We start from the raw sequence: 17,083 nt of genomic DNA, 5'->3' as shown, positions 1-17,083 counted from the left end.
AGTTACTTGGCTTTATGTCCTGGCTCTAGCACTTTTAACTGTCAGGACTTGAGCAAGCTACCTGGAATTGTTAAGCCCATGTGCTTTTTGTAAGATAGATAGGGGCATTATCCATTACACCATGAAGTTCTTTTTGCAGAAGTAACATACAAAAAATTACAGTACAGTTTCAGCACTCAAAAGGCAGCTATTATTAATAAACGCGAAGTTCACATAATGAATAATGTTCCAGGTGTTATCTTTGTTTTCCAAAATGGAGAAATAAGACACGAGTTCAGGTAGTATAGAAGTCTTCCTAAAATCAGTAAATTAGATTTCACTGAAGAGGGAACAGAGAGCCAGAAAAGTCGACACATTTTTTGAGTTAGATCCTGAAATTTTCTAATTCAAAATCCCTTGCCATAAACTACTTTTCTGCCAAATATTTGAAATAATACTATAAACCACTCAGTTAAGTATTCTCAATTATATATTTTTATTAACAAAAGATAAATAAAATACAAAATAGACATTGTCAGACTTTATGTTGAACCACTCCATATTATGGTAGGAGTATGAAAACGTAAGTCATTGACTTTCTTGAAATAGGTAAGAATGAGCTCTCTTTGCATTGCTGTTTGAACTTCGTGCTAGTACTAGTTTGAATCTAGCTATGGTATCCATAGTACTTGACAATTTGATTGTTACTCTCACCAGCACAATTTCTTAGATGGTAACTTAATGTGGTATCCTAGTGGGTTTTGGTAGCTTAGAAGCCAGAGAGCTGTTAAAAGCCAATTACTTATGTCAGGGTTTGAAATAGGCTGTTTTCATGATCCCACTCTCACTGTATTATCTTCACAATGTTCTTAGAAGAGGCCTGAGGATCATGGTAGTCTCAGTTATTAATAGCCCTATAAGCTATCCTTGTAATTCTCTGAAGAAACCTTCAATTTCAGGTTTTGCTTTCTGCAATTTTTATACAATTACAAGCAATTTTTGCTTTCTGTAAAGATTAGGTACAATGGATACTCTACAGTCTTCTAAAATTTAATATTCATGATCATTATATAAAGGCAATCACAATTAAAACAACAAATAGTACCACAAACCATACTCTATGATAGAGGAAAGGGTTTCTGTGTCTAAAGGCTCATGTCCAGAATGGTAAAACACCTAGTACTGATCAGTGACTCGAAGATAACAAAAGAGTTATTTTTCCATTCAAAGACTAATCCATTTAGTTCTGGGTATAAAGTATAAGGAAATATTTTAAAAATCAAAATTATATAACCAAATAGAAAACAGAATTATTACTATACAGACTGAAATGGGGGATAAAGTCATACATATATTCTAAAAGTTTCCTTTCAGTAACCTGATTTATTTTTAGCTTTAGACCAGGAAAACCTTAGAAGGCAAAAACAAACGATACTCAAATAACTACAACTATAGTTACTAGTAATTTGAAAAAACAAAACTGTAATTTTGAGAAAGAGTAACTCATCTGTCTTTAAAATGTGTACTAGCACTAGATAAAGGACCATAAGAATTGAGGAAATAAAGTTAGAGACTTAATAAATGTTGAGTAGAAGATGTTCTTGTTAGGTAGAGAGCCAAGGCCTCTTTGCACATCACCTAATATAAAACTGGAAGTAAAATAAAAATATACACTTAATGTACTTCCTCTTTGTTTTTGTTTCTTCAGTGTGTAAAGAAATGAATTTGCTATGAGACTTCCAGAGTCTTTATTAAAGTCAGGCAGCAAGAGTAGTAGTCATGGTGTTTTTCCATCTACAATCATCAGCAAGAAGATGAAAAGAATGTATCAGCTGTGTCTATCTTGGGTGACTGTCTATAACTAGTTACTACTGTCCAAGGAAGGAAGCCATGGGATCATCTGGCCTCTGACGTTTCATTCTATAGGCTTCCATTTCCTCTTCAGTGGGTTCCCGAGTTTCATATATGCTGTTGTAAGGCCGCTTCCTCTCATCAATTTGCATGATCTCCTTGACATGAAGAAGGCGGGCCTCCTCTGCATTCAGTGCCTATAGTGAGAGGAAAAACATGAGATGTTTTGAGACCACAGCTCTACATCAGATCTCTTCTGTTCTAAAATAGCAGAATACCAAAAGACCCCACTGAATATAAATTGTCATATCAAAAACCTAGATTGTCCAAAAGAGCTTCAAGTGTCAGCCCTTCTACTGTCAAGCTGTAACTAATCACTACTTGGCTGATACAGTATTTTCATGTAGCACAAAACATTCTACCACATTTTCAATGTTAAAAAAAAATTTACTTAATAACAAAGATTCAATGATATTGATTTCACTAACAGAAGTCTACAACTGATGCTTCTTGTGGAAACTACCATTCTGACTTTTCCCAAGGACTTGTTGAAACTTACAAATTATAGAGCTAAAAGGCAATTCTTTCTAGGCAGCCAATAACTCTAAAATAACAGCTTTAAAAGCACATTTCTTCAGTATGTTAGTAATTTTTATCAAACATTCCAGAAACAGGGAATACTGAGATACACAAAAATCTCCTTTTGCATTCTAGACTTGATACAAGGTAACCTAAACAAATCATCCAGACTTGGGGCTCATTTCCTCACTTCTTCTTCTTCTTCTTTTTTTTTTTTTTAAAGATTTTATTTATTTATTTGACAGGCAGAGATTACAAGTAGGCTGAGAGGCAGGCAGAGAGAAGAGGAAGCAGGCTCCCTGCTGAGCAGAGAGCCCTAGGCGGGGCTCGATCCTAGGACCCTGGGATCATGACCTGAGCCAAAGGCAGAGGCTTTAACCCACTGAGCCACCCAGGCGCCCCTATTTCCTCACTTCTTAAGGTTGCTACAAATAAAGAATACTGTCATCACTTTGACTATTTAGAGTTCACAGAGACCTTTTTCAATTTTTCATGTTTCTTTTCTTCATCATCACTATCTGAACTGCTCTTTCGATGCTTCTTTTTCTTCTTCTTTTTCTTCTTTTTATCTTCTTTTAATTTTTCCTGATGCATCTGAAAGGGAGGGTTGAAATATACAGTGTTATTAAGGCAAAAACAAAGCTCCGGCACAAATTTTAAAGTCAGCCTTCCAGGACTTAATTCAGGACAAATGATCAGACTCACCTCCATGAGGGTTTGAGGTTTTTTCACAGATTCTTCTCCAGTTATATCATTTATAATACATTCCTCTGAATTCTGTGGGAAAAGATATTTGACTTGGGTATCATAGTCAGTGATCACTAATCACTGAAGAAAAAGTTAAAATTTAAACATGAGAAAACATACTTAATACAGATTCTGACTTAAGAGCTTTGGTTGTGTTACAGTTTAAGAACTAGAGGACAATTACTTACAGCAATCTCCTTGCCAGCTTCTCCAGTGCAATAGGAATACTTGAAAAAAGAGTGACAGCATTTGTATCCCCATCGGCCTTCTTTCCAGTAAGATCCCCAGATATGCTGCAGAGAGAGAGTTGTTACTTAAAAAGGAACCCGAAACTAGGGATTCTCATATATTGTTGATATGAGTACCAAATAATACAGCCCTTTAAAAGGTAATTTGGGAGGAAAACTATGGTGATTCCATGGCAAGGTAACAGGGAAAGGGTGGCCTGACCTCAGGTGTAAGAAGCAGCCATTAAATTATAATGGTCTTGCTTTCCATTCCCATAACTATAAAAAAAAATTTAGGATTATCTGACTTTTCTTCAAAAATTAAGAACTGGGAAATTCTGGGCCCACATTCCCACTTGGCAAGAACTGGCTGTTGGTGACCAGTGGATGTCCCTTTTATTTATTTATTATTTTTTTAAAAGATTTTTATTTATTTGAAAAAGAGAGAGACAGAGAGAGGGAACACAAGCAGAGGGAATGGGAGAGGAAAAAGCAGGCCGGCAGGGAGCCTGATGTGGGACTTGATCCCAGAACCCTGGGATCATGACCTGAGCTGAAGGCAGTCACTTAACGACTGAAGCACCCAGGTGCCCTGGATGCCCCTTTTAGACAGGTTTTGTGTTGTGTGTGTGTGTGTGTGCCTGGCTCACTTCGATCATATACATTTAGTGGCCTGGCTCCTATAGCTAGTTCAGTTTTTGATCTGACTTTGACAATTGTAGTTTGAGTACTTCAAGAGTATAGCAAATAATGTATGTTTTATGATGTGAATTCATCATAAAAAGTATGAATTATGTAGAATTCATCATAAAAAGTATGAATTATGAATTCTGCATCACGCATCATGTTCTTGTCATAATTTTGAACTTATAACTAATCAAGCCTTTAGCTCCGAATTCCTGTTTACAGGAAATGCAGAAGATAGAGGAATAAATCCTACAGTATCACTAGGAATCAGTCAAATACAGAATATGACACAGTTTAAAAAATAAATGGCCTTATCTGTTAAAGAGTTGCTGTCATGAAAAAAGGGAGATACGACAGAGGAAGATAGAGAAAGAGATACAACCAAAATGAACTCTGACTGGATTCTGATGCAAGACAAAAACAAACCACCTCTTTAAAGACATTTTTGTGTATATTTTAGTAATGTGATTAAGAACCAGAGATTAGATGCTATGAAGGAGTTGTGTCAATTTATAAAGTGTGATAGTTATGGAGGGGAATATCCCTGATTTTAGAAGATGCATGATACAGTTTCTATGGGTAAAATATCATAGTATCTGTGATTTTCAAATGTTTTAGTTAAAAAATATATAAATCATATATATATATTATATTCACATGCATATACACACACGTGTGCATGTACATGCCCCAAAGCATATATACCGACATACAAAAAATTTCTGAATCTAAGTAGTAGCTATGTGGATGAACATAATAGTATTCTTCCACATTTTTTGTATTTTTGGAAAAATTTCATAAAACAAAATTAAAATGTAAAAAAAAAAAAGAAAAGCACAACAATGATTCGCTACTGTTGTAGTAAGAAAATATGACCCAGAGCAAAATGCTAACAAGGACACCAAATAGTTCTGGTTTAGCACATACTGTGTGATTGTGGATCTTCACATCCTCCTCATACTTAGAGCAGGCGACAGCCCGCTCCTGTCCTTTGATGACTGTCCCATGTCTTGAATACTCCACATAGTCTTCAGTCTGAGCTAAAAGCAATTCAGCTGGAGGGGCATCCAAGTGTTCTTGGCCACCATACTAAAAGAACAGCGAACATTATTAAATACATTTTACAGCAAAGATTCACATTCAAATCTCTATTGATGGGTTTATTTCCAATCAGAAACATGAACGGAATAATCATTATGGCCTTTGTTATATAAAATACTGTCAAAAAAAGGCACAAAAATCTTAGAGGGAAATAAAAGATGTCTTCAGCTGCTATTCATCTTTTGAGTGTGTAGATTACAAAATGGCCATTAATTCCTTTTATTCTCGTATGCATGCCTATTTGCCACACGACTTTGCTATTCTTCCCCTCAAGAGATAGTTTCTCCAACCTCTGAATCTGGGCCTGGCCATGTTACTTGTTCAGGCCTGTTGGAAACTGGCAAATGCGATGCAAAGCCCTGAAGAGCACTTGTACACTGGGGCATCGTGCTTCTTGTTACTAGTCTCTGGTACCGAGAATGCCTGCTGAAGCTGGACTAGCCTACTACAAGGTAAGGACCCACATGCAGCACAGATGAGCTGTTCCAGAGGTGGGCTTCTAGGATAATTAACCTGCTAACTGCTAGAGACCGGAATGAGACCATTCTAGATCATCCAGCTTCAGATGAGCAGGCCCAGACCAGGAGACCCAGCTGACATACAAAACTGTGAGAAATAACAAATGTTTATTTTAAACTACTAAGTTTTTCCATGGTTTGTTTTGCTCCAAAAGCTTCCTGATATGGATATAGTGATAATGTATACAATTGATCAAGTTAATAGGAGGATAGAACTAGTCCTAATGAACTAAAAGAGCCTCTCTGTGTGTTGTATTCCACATGTCAATCAAATGATGAACTGGTCATTTCTCATCAATGAACATTCTTTTCTTTGCATTCTGATCAAAATTACCTTTTCCAAGATGCTTTCTTTCTGCTGTTCTTTGAAGTCTTCTTTTTTGACTTTGAAGGACTTGTACAGCAGCTCTAGTTTTGTAGGATCAGCCTGCAGATGCACTTCAGATCCCTTGTCATAGGCTTCCCAAGCAAACACTACAATAATCAAAAGCATCTTAATGAGTTCTCAGCTACATTTATTGCATACTTATCGAAAACAAGCTTCTAAAAATGCCGCCAAATTTCTTTAGAGTGGATATAAAATACCTTGACAGAGAAACACTTACACTGTGTCTGAGCCATTGAAATGGTGTCTCCTGTGTATCTTACAAAGTTATCCCCTGCATAGCTCACTCTGTAAACATAAGTTAAAAAACAAATTGTTTCAGAAATTGCTTTCTTTAAGGAAAGTTCATTCTTTTCTGACCCAGCCATAGATGTTGTTCATTTTAACTCAGATTCAGTTTTATGATTAAAAACACTCCTCCCCCACTGTGAAACCTATACATTTAATTTGATACTTACTCATCTGGATTCTTCCCTGCGTTGGCATAGGGATTCTCTCTCATCGCTCTAGTTTTGGGATCATAGTAAGCAGAATTTGGATCTAAATTCCGCAAATACTAGAAGGGAAAATGTTTTAAGACTGCATTAATGTTTACGTCTGTCAAAGATTTCAGGAGACTAGGCGGAGGAATTAATCATGATCAATTACATGTGTGTATGCATTGGTGGGGTACAGATGAAGAGGAAAAAACAGAATGATACTTAATCTTGGAATGACAGACTGTATCAACCCATACAGTGCTCAGATACCAGTTGAGTAGACAAAATTTGGGGTGGGAACACAAATATTTTCTTGGATGTGTATGTTGAGTTGGCAAGGCTTACTTTCGCAATATCTTCTCGAATCCTGAGATTCCGGACAGTAATTCGCCTCTTAGAGTCAAAGTTCTGTCCAGGCATGTCAATATCATCTGCATATTTATCTTCATCCTCATCTTCACTATTATGATCTTTTTCCTGAAGGAAGGGGAAAGAAGGAAAAACAATAAGAAAAAAAGAGCAACATCTAGTTCCTGTTTTCCCTCTAACCAAACTCTTATTTACTTATATTTCTTAAAGCTATTATTATTACTGTTATCAGCTGTCAAAAATTGAAAAATTTAATGTATACCCAGACAGGGCACATATTTATTACCGTCTGAGAATTTGGTTCCTCTTCTCCCCACTGGTGTTTTGGAGAATTCTGCATCATTCAAGAAGAAAAAAGAATTGTAATTTTATTCCATTGAATCTACTAATTATTTAACACTTTAAATATATAAGTAAAACATCATAAATTAAATCTAGCTGAACAAATCCTATTTCTCATTGTAATCAGCATGTAAATTCTGAATACCAGTATGTCACTGTGAATAACTGTACCAGACTGTCTACAAAGCCAGAAAATTTCTAGAGAATTTTCAGTGATACAGGATTATAACTGCACAAAGGTAGGAAGGACATAAAAATGACCAATGTATCCAATATATATTCATTTCTTATATGTTAACCTTCAGGCATATACCATTTTTGCCAAGCCTCACTGAAGTTTTTCTATCAAGTCTAAAAAGAAAATGTTACTAGAACCATGTAAAAAGTATCTTTAGAGCCAAAACAACTTTTGCAAAATCACGCAATGAGGAATCTACTCAAATGATACAATACTGTAATTTTTTTAAAAAAGATTTTATTTATTTATTTGACAGAGAGAGAGAGAGAGAGAGATCACAAGTAGCCAGAGAGGCAGGCAGAGAGAGGGGGAAGCAGGCTCCGTGCCAAGCAGAGAGCTGGATGCAGGGCTGGATCCCAGGACCCTCAGATCATGATCTGAGCCAAAGGCAGAGGCTTAACCCAATGAACCACCCAGGCATGCCACTGTACTGTAATTTAAGGAGAGTCTGAGATCCTTGTCACAAAGACATCCTTCCTTCATTAGCATTGGTTAGGATTTTCTCTAACTCCACAAAAGGCCTATAGCAAAGTAGTCAGCATCTTATCATGTCGTTTTAGAAGTCTTCAAAGTTAAAAAGACTACCTTAGAGCATTAGTGGGGGGATGTGGAAATATGAGTGTGTACGAATGTATCTATCCTCTCTATGTAAACACAATGATTACACATATGTGGACATTATATATATATATATAAAATATATATATATGTGTGCACATAAATTTGTATAGCTTTCCTGAATGGTACTTAAGTGATATGACATTAAAATTTTATTTTCATTTTTTATTTTTATTTTTTAAAAGATTTTATTTATTTATTTGACAGAGATCACAAGTAGGCAGAGAGGCAGGCAGAGAGAGGAGGAAGCAGACTCCCCGCTGAGCAGAGAGCCCGATGTGGGGCTTGATCCCAGGACCCTGGGATCATGACCTGAGCCGAAGGCAGAGGCTTTAACCCACTGAGCCACCCAGGCGCCCCATGACATTAAAATTTTAAATAAAAATACTCACTGCATCAATTACACATTAAGGAATTCGTCCTAAGGGAATATGTCAATTATATAAATAAATTATATAAAGAGGTATGTAAAACAATGTTATTTACAGTGTTGTATATAGTATCAAAAATCTGGGAAAAGTCAAATTAATAATAGACAATTGTTACATAAATTACTGCACTCAGTGAATACTTAACATCCATTAGAAGTGATTTTATCCAATTTGCAGGAAAAAACCAGAATTTGCTCCTCTTTTTTTTTGCAGTTATTGTTAAAAAAAAAGGGGAGAGAAAGGTGGGAATAGTATTATTTGTTTGTGAAACTCTGAAAGGATCCACAAGAAAAATAAAACAGATTATGGCAGGGTGAGCTTTAGAGATAGGGTAGATGGAGGCCAGGATGGGAGACTTTTTACTGTATATCTTCTTAATAGATAACTGCATATCTTGAGTTTTGAACCATGTGAATTAATATAAAAATAGATAGGTCTATAATGACAGTGAAAACATGAGTTCACTGTACTATATATTAATTGAAAGAGTAGGTGATAAATAAGTATGTAAAGATGAAATCCATGTTAAAAACATGTTATAATTACACACATATAGATACATGTGGGGAGGCGGAGTGGGCCCTGGAAAGGCCTACTTCAAAAGGTTAATAATTAACATAAGAGATACTTTTTTTCCTTCTTTATAATTTTCTATTTTTTCACTCAGTATGTATTACTTTCAGCATCAGAAATATATGTATATATTTCTATTAACATAATAGATATATATTTTATTTTTTATTTTTTATGTATGGTCCAATGTGGGGCTTGAACTCACAACCCCGAGATCAAAAGTTGCACATTCTATTGACTAAGCCAGCGAGGCACCCCAGAAATGTTTTTTGTTCCCACAAGTTGCTAGTTCAACAAAAAACATTTATACTGCCATACAAAAATTCAATCTCTATAGTATTCTACTGCATGTAATTAATATTAATATCCAAGTACTGAAGTGGGCACAAATCATCAGTCTCCTATACACATTTAAGTATGCTTACCAGCGAAATAAATTAGACCAGGTTACAACAAACAACAGAGAATATACTAGAACAAGAGAAACAGCATGTTTTCTTTTCCAGAGCTGGTAATAGTAACAGCTTCTAATTACCAAGTGTTTAGTTACATTGTGATATGATGCTAGGCCTCCTAGGCAGTAGGTGGTGGTGTCTCTACTTGAGATGATAAAATGAGGCTCAGAGAAATAAATTACTTTTTCTGTGACCACCTAACTGGCCAGGGGCAGAGCTGTATTTTGATATCTCTCTGTTAACCTGTGCTGTGAACTTTCCTGCCAGGGGGCCTCAGTGACTGCTCAGCTGGTAATTACTTACTTAGGTCTGTTTGTAACTCATATTTGCTGAGTCCCTTTTAGGAATTTAAACTCCAAATGTTTTACTTATTATTTATGTGTGCCATCAATCTGTTAAAAAGAAAACCTTTACTAAGCACAGTATGCACTATTAAGCTGTAATGAATAAAAAATTGGCAATACAGCTTTACTATAGATTTTTTTACTCAGCTATAAAATTATTCCAGTCATTATGGAAAATGTAGAAGATACTAGTAAAAATACCAAGAAAAATTTACTAATTCTACAGTGAATGAGAATCAGTATTCTGGCTTTTTTTTCCTATGTGATATTACAATATTTTTTTCATATGTTATTTAAATATAAGTGTTATCCATTCTTGTTACAAGTGTTGATAAAAGTCATTTAAGAACTATGCAACATTCTATTATACAGATGCAAGACAGTTTACTTCACCAACTCATTACTCCTATTTAGGCTACTTCAATTTCTTGCCATTTTAAAAAGTGTTACAATGAATATCTTTGCATATGTGATCTTTTTTCTGATTACTAGGAAATTCTTTAGGACAGAAGGACCTACTGACTTAATTCCAGAAAATGTATATAAATATCTTATGGCAATATTCTTTCCAAAATGACTGCATCAAGGTATGTTTCCGCGAATGTTAGAGAAGTGCCAGTTTTAGTCTTTCCCCTCAAAAGCACTTCTCTCTTCCTAAGTCTTTCCTAACTAGACAGATATAAAATGAATTCTTGTTTTGATTTTCATTTTTTGTTTACTACGAGTTTAATGTTTTTATGGATCATTTTTATTACTTACAGCCTGTTCCACTAATTTTCCTGAGGCTAATTCCTCTTGGAGTTTCTGGGCTTTCAGGGTTCGTTTTGCCTAACAAAAAAGGAAACATTTGAAATTTACTTTACAACATTCAAATGAACATTTAATTTTTATATTTTTAAAATTAATAAATTTATAGTTTCCAGAAAGGTCAATAAACAAGGTCATCTCTTTGAGATTTCCTGTAACTCTAGATGTATGATTCCTAAATAACAGGATTTACAAACTCCTATTCGAGTCAGGCATTAATGTAAACTGAGCCAAACAGCACTAGTGATTAAACTTCAAAGAACAAGCCCTATCCAAAAGGGGCAGCTGTAACCTGACCCCAAATGACTGATGCTTGCCTGGCAGGCCCAGGATTACCACATATTCCACTGTTCAAGAATAGATGAAATTTACATTATATAAATCCCATGACTTTTAAATGTACACTCTACTTAAGAAAAAAAAAAGCAGCCTTACTGTGGATTTGAAGGAATGGGGGAAAGCTTATAAAATCATAACAAAAAAACCTGAAGTTGAATTAAAATAAAATTCAATTTTCTGATATGTGTTATCCTGTTCTTCTTTCACTTCTCTCAAACGCTATGTGAGACATCTGTAAAACAGGCCCAGACAAGATGCAGTGTGTGGGGCCGGGAAGAGTTCATAACCTTAAAAATCCAAAAGCCCTAGATACTAATCTGTTCTCATGCTTCCAATATCTTCTGCAGCCTCCATTAGGGAGTTAAATAAAAAAGACAAGAATCAAGTAAGAAGAAACTGCTGCCAATACAGTTAGCACACTTTATTTTCACTATTCTATCAGACCTTCCACTACTATAATAAAAATGCCACCATTTTTATATTGCTCGAACACTCAAAACCAGAGTCGCTTAATCAATGATACAGCAAAATGTACATTCTTTCAGAAGTGTGGGAAAGCAGGTTACTTTGCTCACCAGATCAACTTTGGCATATTCTTCCACAATTTTCATGTGTTCCTCTGGATTGTAGCCATTCCACCGGTCCCTCTTCCCATCATAGTCAAACATCAGCTGAGGCTGGACATGTTCATCTGGAGCTATATTAGTACCTGTAAATTTTGCTCCAACTCGCCTAGGTCTCTGGGAAATAGAATAAAATCAAACCTTTCCCCAAGTTCCTGTAGCCTAGAGGAAAATTTCAGATAACCTTTACAAAGCAAGCATAAACATACCATGGGTGTTTGTGGTCTGTTCAATTATCAGTTACTCTCCCAGCAGAAAATTACGATGGTGCTAAACTAATCTCACTCAAATAAATTTTTATTTAACTTGTACCAAAATTTAGATAACTTTAGAAAAATAGAATTAAGCTCTTTGATAGGAAAAAAGAGACTCTCTGACAAGTTTCTAGAATTCTCAAAGATGAACTTACCTCAAAGCAGTCTTTCTTTTTGTGTGTCATGGCCCCGCAATTTTCACATGCCCCCTTACGGTACTTAGTAGTTATGGAATTCTGTAAATAGATATAAAGAAAAACAAAATGTTTTATTTCTGAATAAGTTAGAAATAATTTTGGTTCTCATTACTATATTGTCTAGTGAAGTGACTTACTCATTAAGAGTAAAACTACTTAAAGTCTCCACACTTTTATAAATGAGAAAGTTTAAGTATTCTAGCAACATAAAATGTAGAAAAGAAAACACAGAAACAAAAGTAGTATGTATTGTAAATTTTAATCCCAGGTAAAAGGTTCTATATTCTGATATAACTTGATTAAATGTTCTTAAATTAAGTTCTTAAAATAAAATTTCCATTTTCATAAGGATATATATAAAAGTTGTTCACATACCTCTTTTACACCTCTCTTGTACCATTCTCCAGATGAGCTGTATTGCTTCTGTTTCTCTGGTTGTGGTCTCTGGTGCTTTAAAGTAGGTCTTTTTGACGGATCGATATACCATGGCACTGAAGAAATATACTGAGGTATATGAGGGTTGATGTCTCTGTAATTAAAAAAAAAATATTTTTTAAGAATAAAGTTTGTGGGGGCGCCTAGGTGGTTCAGTGGGTTAAGCCTCTGCCATCGGCTCAGGTCATGATCTCAGGATCTTGGGATCAAGCTCTGCATTGGGCTCTCTGCTCAGCAGGGAGCCTGCTTGCTTCTCTCTCTCTTTGCCTGCCTCTCTGCCTACTTGTGATCTCCCTCTCTGTCAAATAAATTAAGAAAAAAAGAAAAGAAGGAATAAAGTTAAAAAAAAAAAGAATAAAGTTTGAGGAGTGCTGGTGGTTCAGTCATTAAACACTGCCTTCGGCTCAGGTCATGAGCCTAGGGTCTGGGATCAAGGCCTGCATTGGGCTCCCTGCTAGGTGGGAAGCCTGTTTCTCCCCCTCCCACTCCCCCTCCTTGTGTTCCCTCTCTCGCTGTGTCTCTCTCTCTCCATCAATTAAATAAAAATCTTTAAAAAAAAAAAAAAATAAAGTTTAAAAATAATTGGTATTACAATTACAAAGGTAGCCTATACAGATTGTAAAAACAGAGATAGTGTAGTGGGGTGGGGGAGAGAATATGCCTGATATCTCTATAATATAGTAGAAAACAAAACAAAACAAAACAAAAAAACCTGAAGATAAGGAATGTTAATTTATTTTAAAGATTTTATTTATTTATTTAACAGAGAGAGAAGTCACAAGTAGGCAGAGCAGCAGGCAGAGAGAGGGGAAAGCAGGCTCTCCGCTAAGCAGAGGGCCCAATGGAGGGCTCGATCCCAGGACCTTGAGATCATGACCTGAGCCAAAGGCGAGGCCTAACCCACTGAGCCACCCAGGTGCCCCAAGCAATGTAATTTATTTTAGAGTGAAAACATTTCCAATATAGCAACTAATAGTAGTGACAGAACTGAAGTCAGGAAAGAGATAAGGAAAATAGGGATGTATATTAGTAGATAAACCTTATACAAGATCAAGAAGCTAGTTAATAATGCCTAGAGTTGATTAAAATAATCATGTAGATACATTATTTAGAGATGTGGAGCTACCAACCAGAAAAACTCAAAATAGAAAGATTTAAAAGTAGTCACTTTTGCAGAGTGGGACTTGAAAGGAGACTGCTGTTCATTAGAAGTTCTTTAATGCATTTCTATTATTAAATCTTACATATACAAATCTGATAAAATAATAAAAACTGTCAAAGCAAAACATGAGAAATTACTAAGTGAACATAAATTTGAATTTTTAATGAACAGATCATGCAAACAATGTACTCACTTTCCTTCTTCATCAACTTCTGCTGGAGCATTACCCAGTTTTCGTTGTTCTTCTAGCTCCTTCTTCTTTCTCCAGTCCTCTCTGGTCATCTTCTTTGGTTCCTCTAGACTCATTTCTTTGGACCCCGACAGGGGGGCCGCATTAACTGCATCTACAGCTGCAGCTGACATGGTTATCTGGACCCCTCTACGAAAAGAAATATATATGTATTAGTATAAACTAGGCCCTCATGAGTTCATCAGTGAAATTATCAAAAGTACACCCTAATAACACATACTGCAGTCTCATTTATACATAGTATTTCATATGTTATTAAAGTATCTGTGAGGGAAGGGTCTCTTTCCTTTCTACAAAAAGTCTCTATGTACTGTCTGCAGTTCCTTCCTCAACTCTAATTTACAAATGGAGAGAAGCATACATGTGTACTTTTTTTTTTTTGATTTTTAAAAAAAATTTATTTGGCAGAGAGAGAGATCACAAGTAGGCAGAGAGGCAGGCAGAGAGAGAGGGGGAATCAGACTCCCTGCTGAGCAGAGAGCCTGATGCAGGGCTCGATCCCAAGATCCTGAGATCATGACCTGAGGTGACGGCAGAGGCTTTAACCCACTGAGCCACCCAGGCATCCTGCATACACATGTACTTAAAATTTCTTAAGCCTCTTTCTCTCATTAACACTCCTGAATCTCTCTATGTATGTCTCAGGCTTTTCTAGCATGTTAACCGTACATGAGTAAACAGTGTCCTATTTTCCTTAAAGATGAAATGCCTGAAGAGTTATCTATATCCATTCTCTATTTTCCCATCTTCTACTTCCTTCCACTCTAACTTAGCTTCCACCCCCATCTCTCTGAAGAGTTACCACTAAGTCATCAAGGATCGATGTGCTAAATCCACTAGATATTTTTCAGTTCTCTTCCTTCCCCTTTTAAAAATATTTTATTTTAAATATTTTATTTATTTATTTTGGAGGGAGAGCATGAGCAGGGCAAAGGGCAGAGGGGGAAGCAGACTCTAGGGAGCCTGACATGGGGCTTTATCCCAGGACCCAGGGATCATGACCTGAGCCAAAAGCAGACACTTAACCAACTGAGCCACGCAGGTGACCCAAGATTTACTTATTATAGAGGGAAAGAGAGCATGCATGTGGGTATGGGGGGGTGGGCAGAAGGAGAGATAGAGAAGTGGACTCCCTGATGAGTGGGAAGCTGGGCAGACTGTGTCTCAATCCCACCACCCTGAGATGATGACATCAACTGAAATCAAGAGTTGGGCGTTCAACCAATGGAGCCACCCAGGTACCCCTGTTCCTTCCCTTCTTGAAACATGCATATCTTTTGGCTTAAGTAACACTATTATCTCTTGGTTTTTCTTGAATCTCTCCTGCTGCTCCTGTCTTCTTGACAAGTTCCTCTATTTCTGCCCATTTATTTAATTTTGTATTCCACAAGGCTAGTCTCTTTCATCACTCTGGACTCCATAAGTAGAAAGCTCATCTATTTCTAAGGCTTCAATAGCCACAATATACTACTGTTGGCTCTCCAACCTATTGTTCCTCTCTAGATCTTTTATCTGTTCTTCAGATACATATATTCCAACTGCTTACTTCACAGCATCTCCATTTAGAGCGTCTTAGAGACACCTGAACTCAACAAATCTTAATTCAAATTCATGAGCGTCTCCATGGAATGGCATCTCCATTAACTGTTTCCTCTATTAATGAAAAATACCACTCATACCTTAACATATATGTTCCAGCTAATCTCCATAAATATTTCATCACTACTGCTTTTTTGGCTTTCTGAATAGCATTCAGATTTATTTACTTCTATCTATTCTCAATGCTAACATTTTAATAAAAATTATTACTTTCCCCTCCTTATTGGTCTCCTGTCCTTCTTTCCAATCAGTTCTCCACACTGCAGTGTTATTTTTTCAGAACATAAATTTGATTATGTCATATCCCATTACACAAGCCTAAAATCTCAATACGGGGCAAAGATAAATACAATGCCAGCCTCATACATCACTTTAAGAGTTCCAGTAGTCATATTAAGATAGTTAAAAAGCAGGTAAAATTACTTTACAATATTTTAACTTAATCCAATATAGCCAACATATTATTATTATATTTTTAAAAAGACTTTATTTATTTGTCAGAGAGAGAGAGAGAGTGAGCACAGGCAGACAGAGTGGCAGAGGGAGAAGCAGGCTCCCCGCGGAGCAAGGAGCCCGATGCGGGACTCGATCCCACGACGCTGGGATCAAGACCTGAGCCGAAGGCAGCCACTCAACCAACTGAGCCACCCAGGCGTCCCCCAACATATTATTTTAACATGCAATGAACATAAGAAAAAATAAAGTAAATCTTTAAAATCTGATACAAAATTTACACGTATAAAATAGACTCCCATATATCAAGTGCTCAGGAGCCCCAAGTAGCTAATAGCTGGGAAGTGAAACTCCAATAAATCTGATAGCTGTTACTCTAAAAACCATTAAAAAGACACAGTCCTGGTTGGGCTTGGCACCAGTATAGTATCTGAGGCCTAGGACGGTGGCTTTCTTCACGGTTCCCAATCCCCGTTCCCTCCTCGACCTGGAATTCATCACTTCTGTAAGGATGTGTCTAAGACATAGGAGCCCTTGTTCTATTTCCCAGAGTTTTCCAGCTTCATCTCCTCCCGATCCCCAAATTCCCACATTTTCTTACCCAGTCGGGCCACAGGCCACCCCGAAATCACCCGACAAAAATGAAGTCAATCCGTCAATGTTTACTTCCGGGCTTTCAGTTCTCTCCCCGCAGCCACTGCGGTAGTTTCCGGGCGAGCGACACATGCGCACTAACACGGAGGCGGCGGGAGCGGGGCGGGGAGGGGGCGGTCCTAGCCTCCCACGCGATGTTGTTATCGCGGGATCTCGAGAGCGTCTTTATTTACCTCGGGAAAGAGGAGGAGGTTAGTTTGAGTAGATGCTTTTCTGCTCCCAGAGTTTGTGCTGTTGTTTATTTTAGACTCGGGGAGCCTTAGGATGTGTGTTTTTGTTTGTTTGTTTTTTTGAAGTACCGAGAACGGACAACTTAAGGCTCTCTACGGAACTATGAAATGAATGGGGAACCTCGTGACATATTCAAACAAACAAACAAACAGATAA

General features: G+C 36.7%; 1 protein-coding gene across 1 annotated transcript; it reads right to left on the bottom strand.

The window, feature by feature from the left end:
• Positions 1-451: 451 nt before the first annotated feature.
• On the bottom strand, positions 452-16,768 carry SLU7 (SLU7 homolog, splicing factor). Its single transcript, XM_032337131.1, has 16 exons — positions 16,644-16,768; positions 13,934-14,119; positions 12,519-12,672; positions 12,102-12,182; positions 11,645-11,809; positions 10,683-10,751; positions 7,209-7,256; positions 6,899-7,030; positions 6,533-6,630; positions 6,295-6,362; positions 6,024-6,163; positions 4,998-5,159; positions 3,345-3,449; positions 3,115-3,186; positions 2,887-3,003; positions 452-2,027 (listed from the first exon to the last, which is right to left on the bottom strand). The coding sequence occupies exons 1-16, from the start codon at positions 16,766-16,768 to the stop codon at positions 1,848-1,850; spliced, it is 1,902 nt and encodes a 633-aa protein (XP_032193022.1). The 3' UTR covers positions 452-1,847.
• Positions 16,769-17,083: the final 315 nt, after the last annotated feature.

The sequence above is a fragment of the Mustela erminea genome, chromosome 3 (assembly GCF_009829155.1).
Source record: "Mustela erminea isolate mMusErm1 chromosome 3, mMusErm1.Pri, whole genome shotgun sequence".
Taxonomy (NCBI): Eukaryota; Metazoa; Chordata; class Mammalia; order Carnivora; family Mustelidae; genus Mustela; species Mustela erminea.
Note: the sequence above shows the minus strand (reverse complement) of the source record. Positions and strands in the feature narration are given on the sequence as shown.

What these genes read in the sequence shown, in the direction of transcription:
- SLU7 (XM_032337131.1), bottom strand. Translation starts at nt 16,768, where the DNA reads ATGTGTCGCTCGCCCGGAAACTACCGCAGTGGCTGCGGGGAGAGAACT. An exon ending in AGGAACCAAATTCTCAGACG is followed by an intron (nt 7,031 to 7,208) that starts GTAATAAATATG and finishes CCCTTCCTTCAG; the next exon opens with GAAAAAGATCATAATAGTGA. An exon ending in AAGAAAGCATCTTGGAAAAG is followed by an intron (nt 5,160 to 6,023) that starts GTAATTTTGATC and finishes CTGTTCTTTTAG; the next exon opens with TATGGTGGCCAAGAACACTT.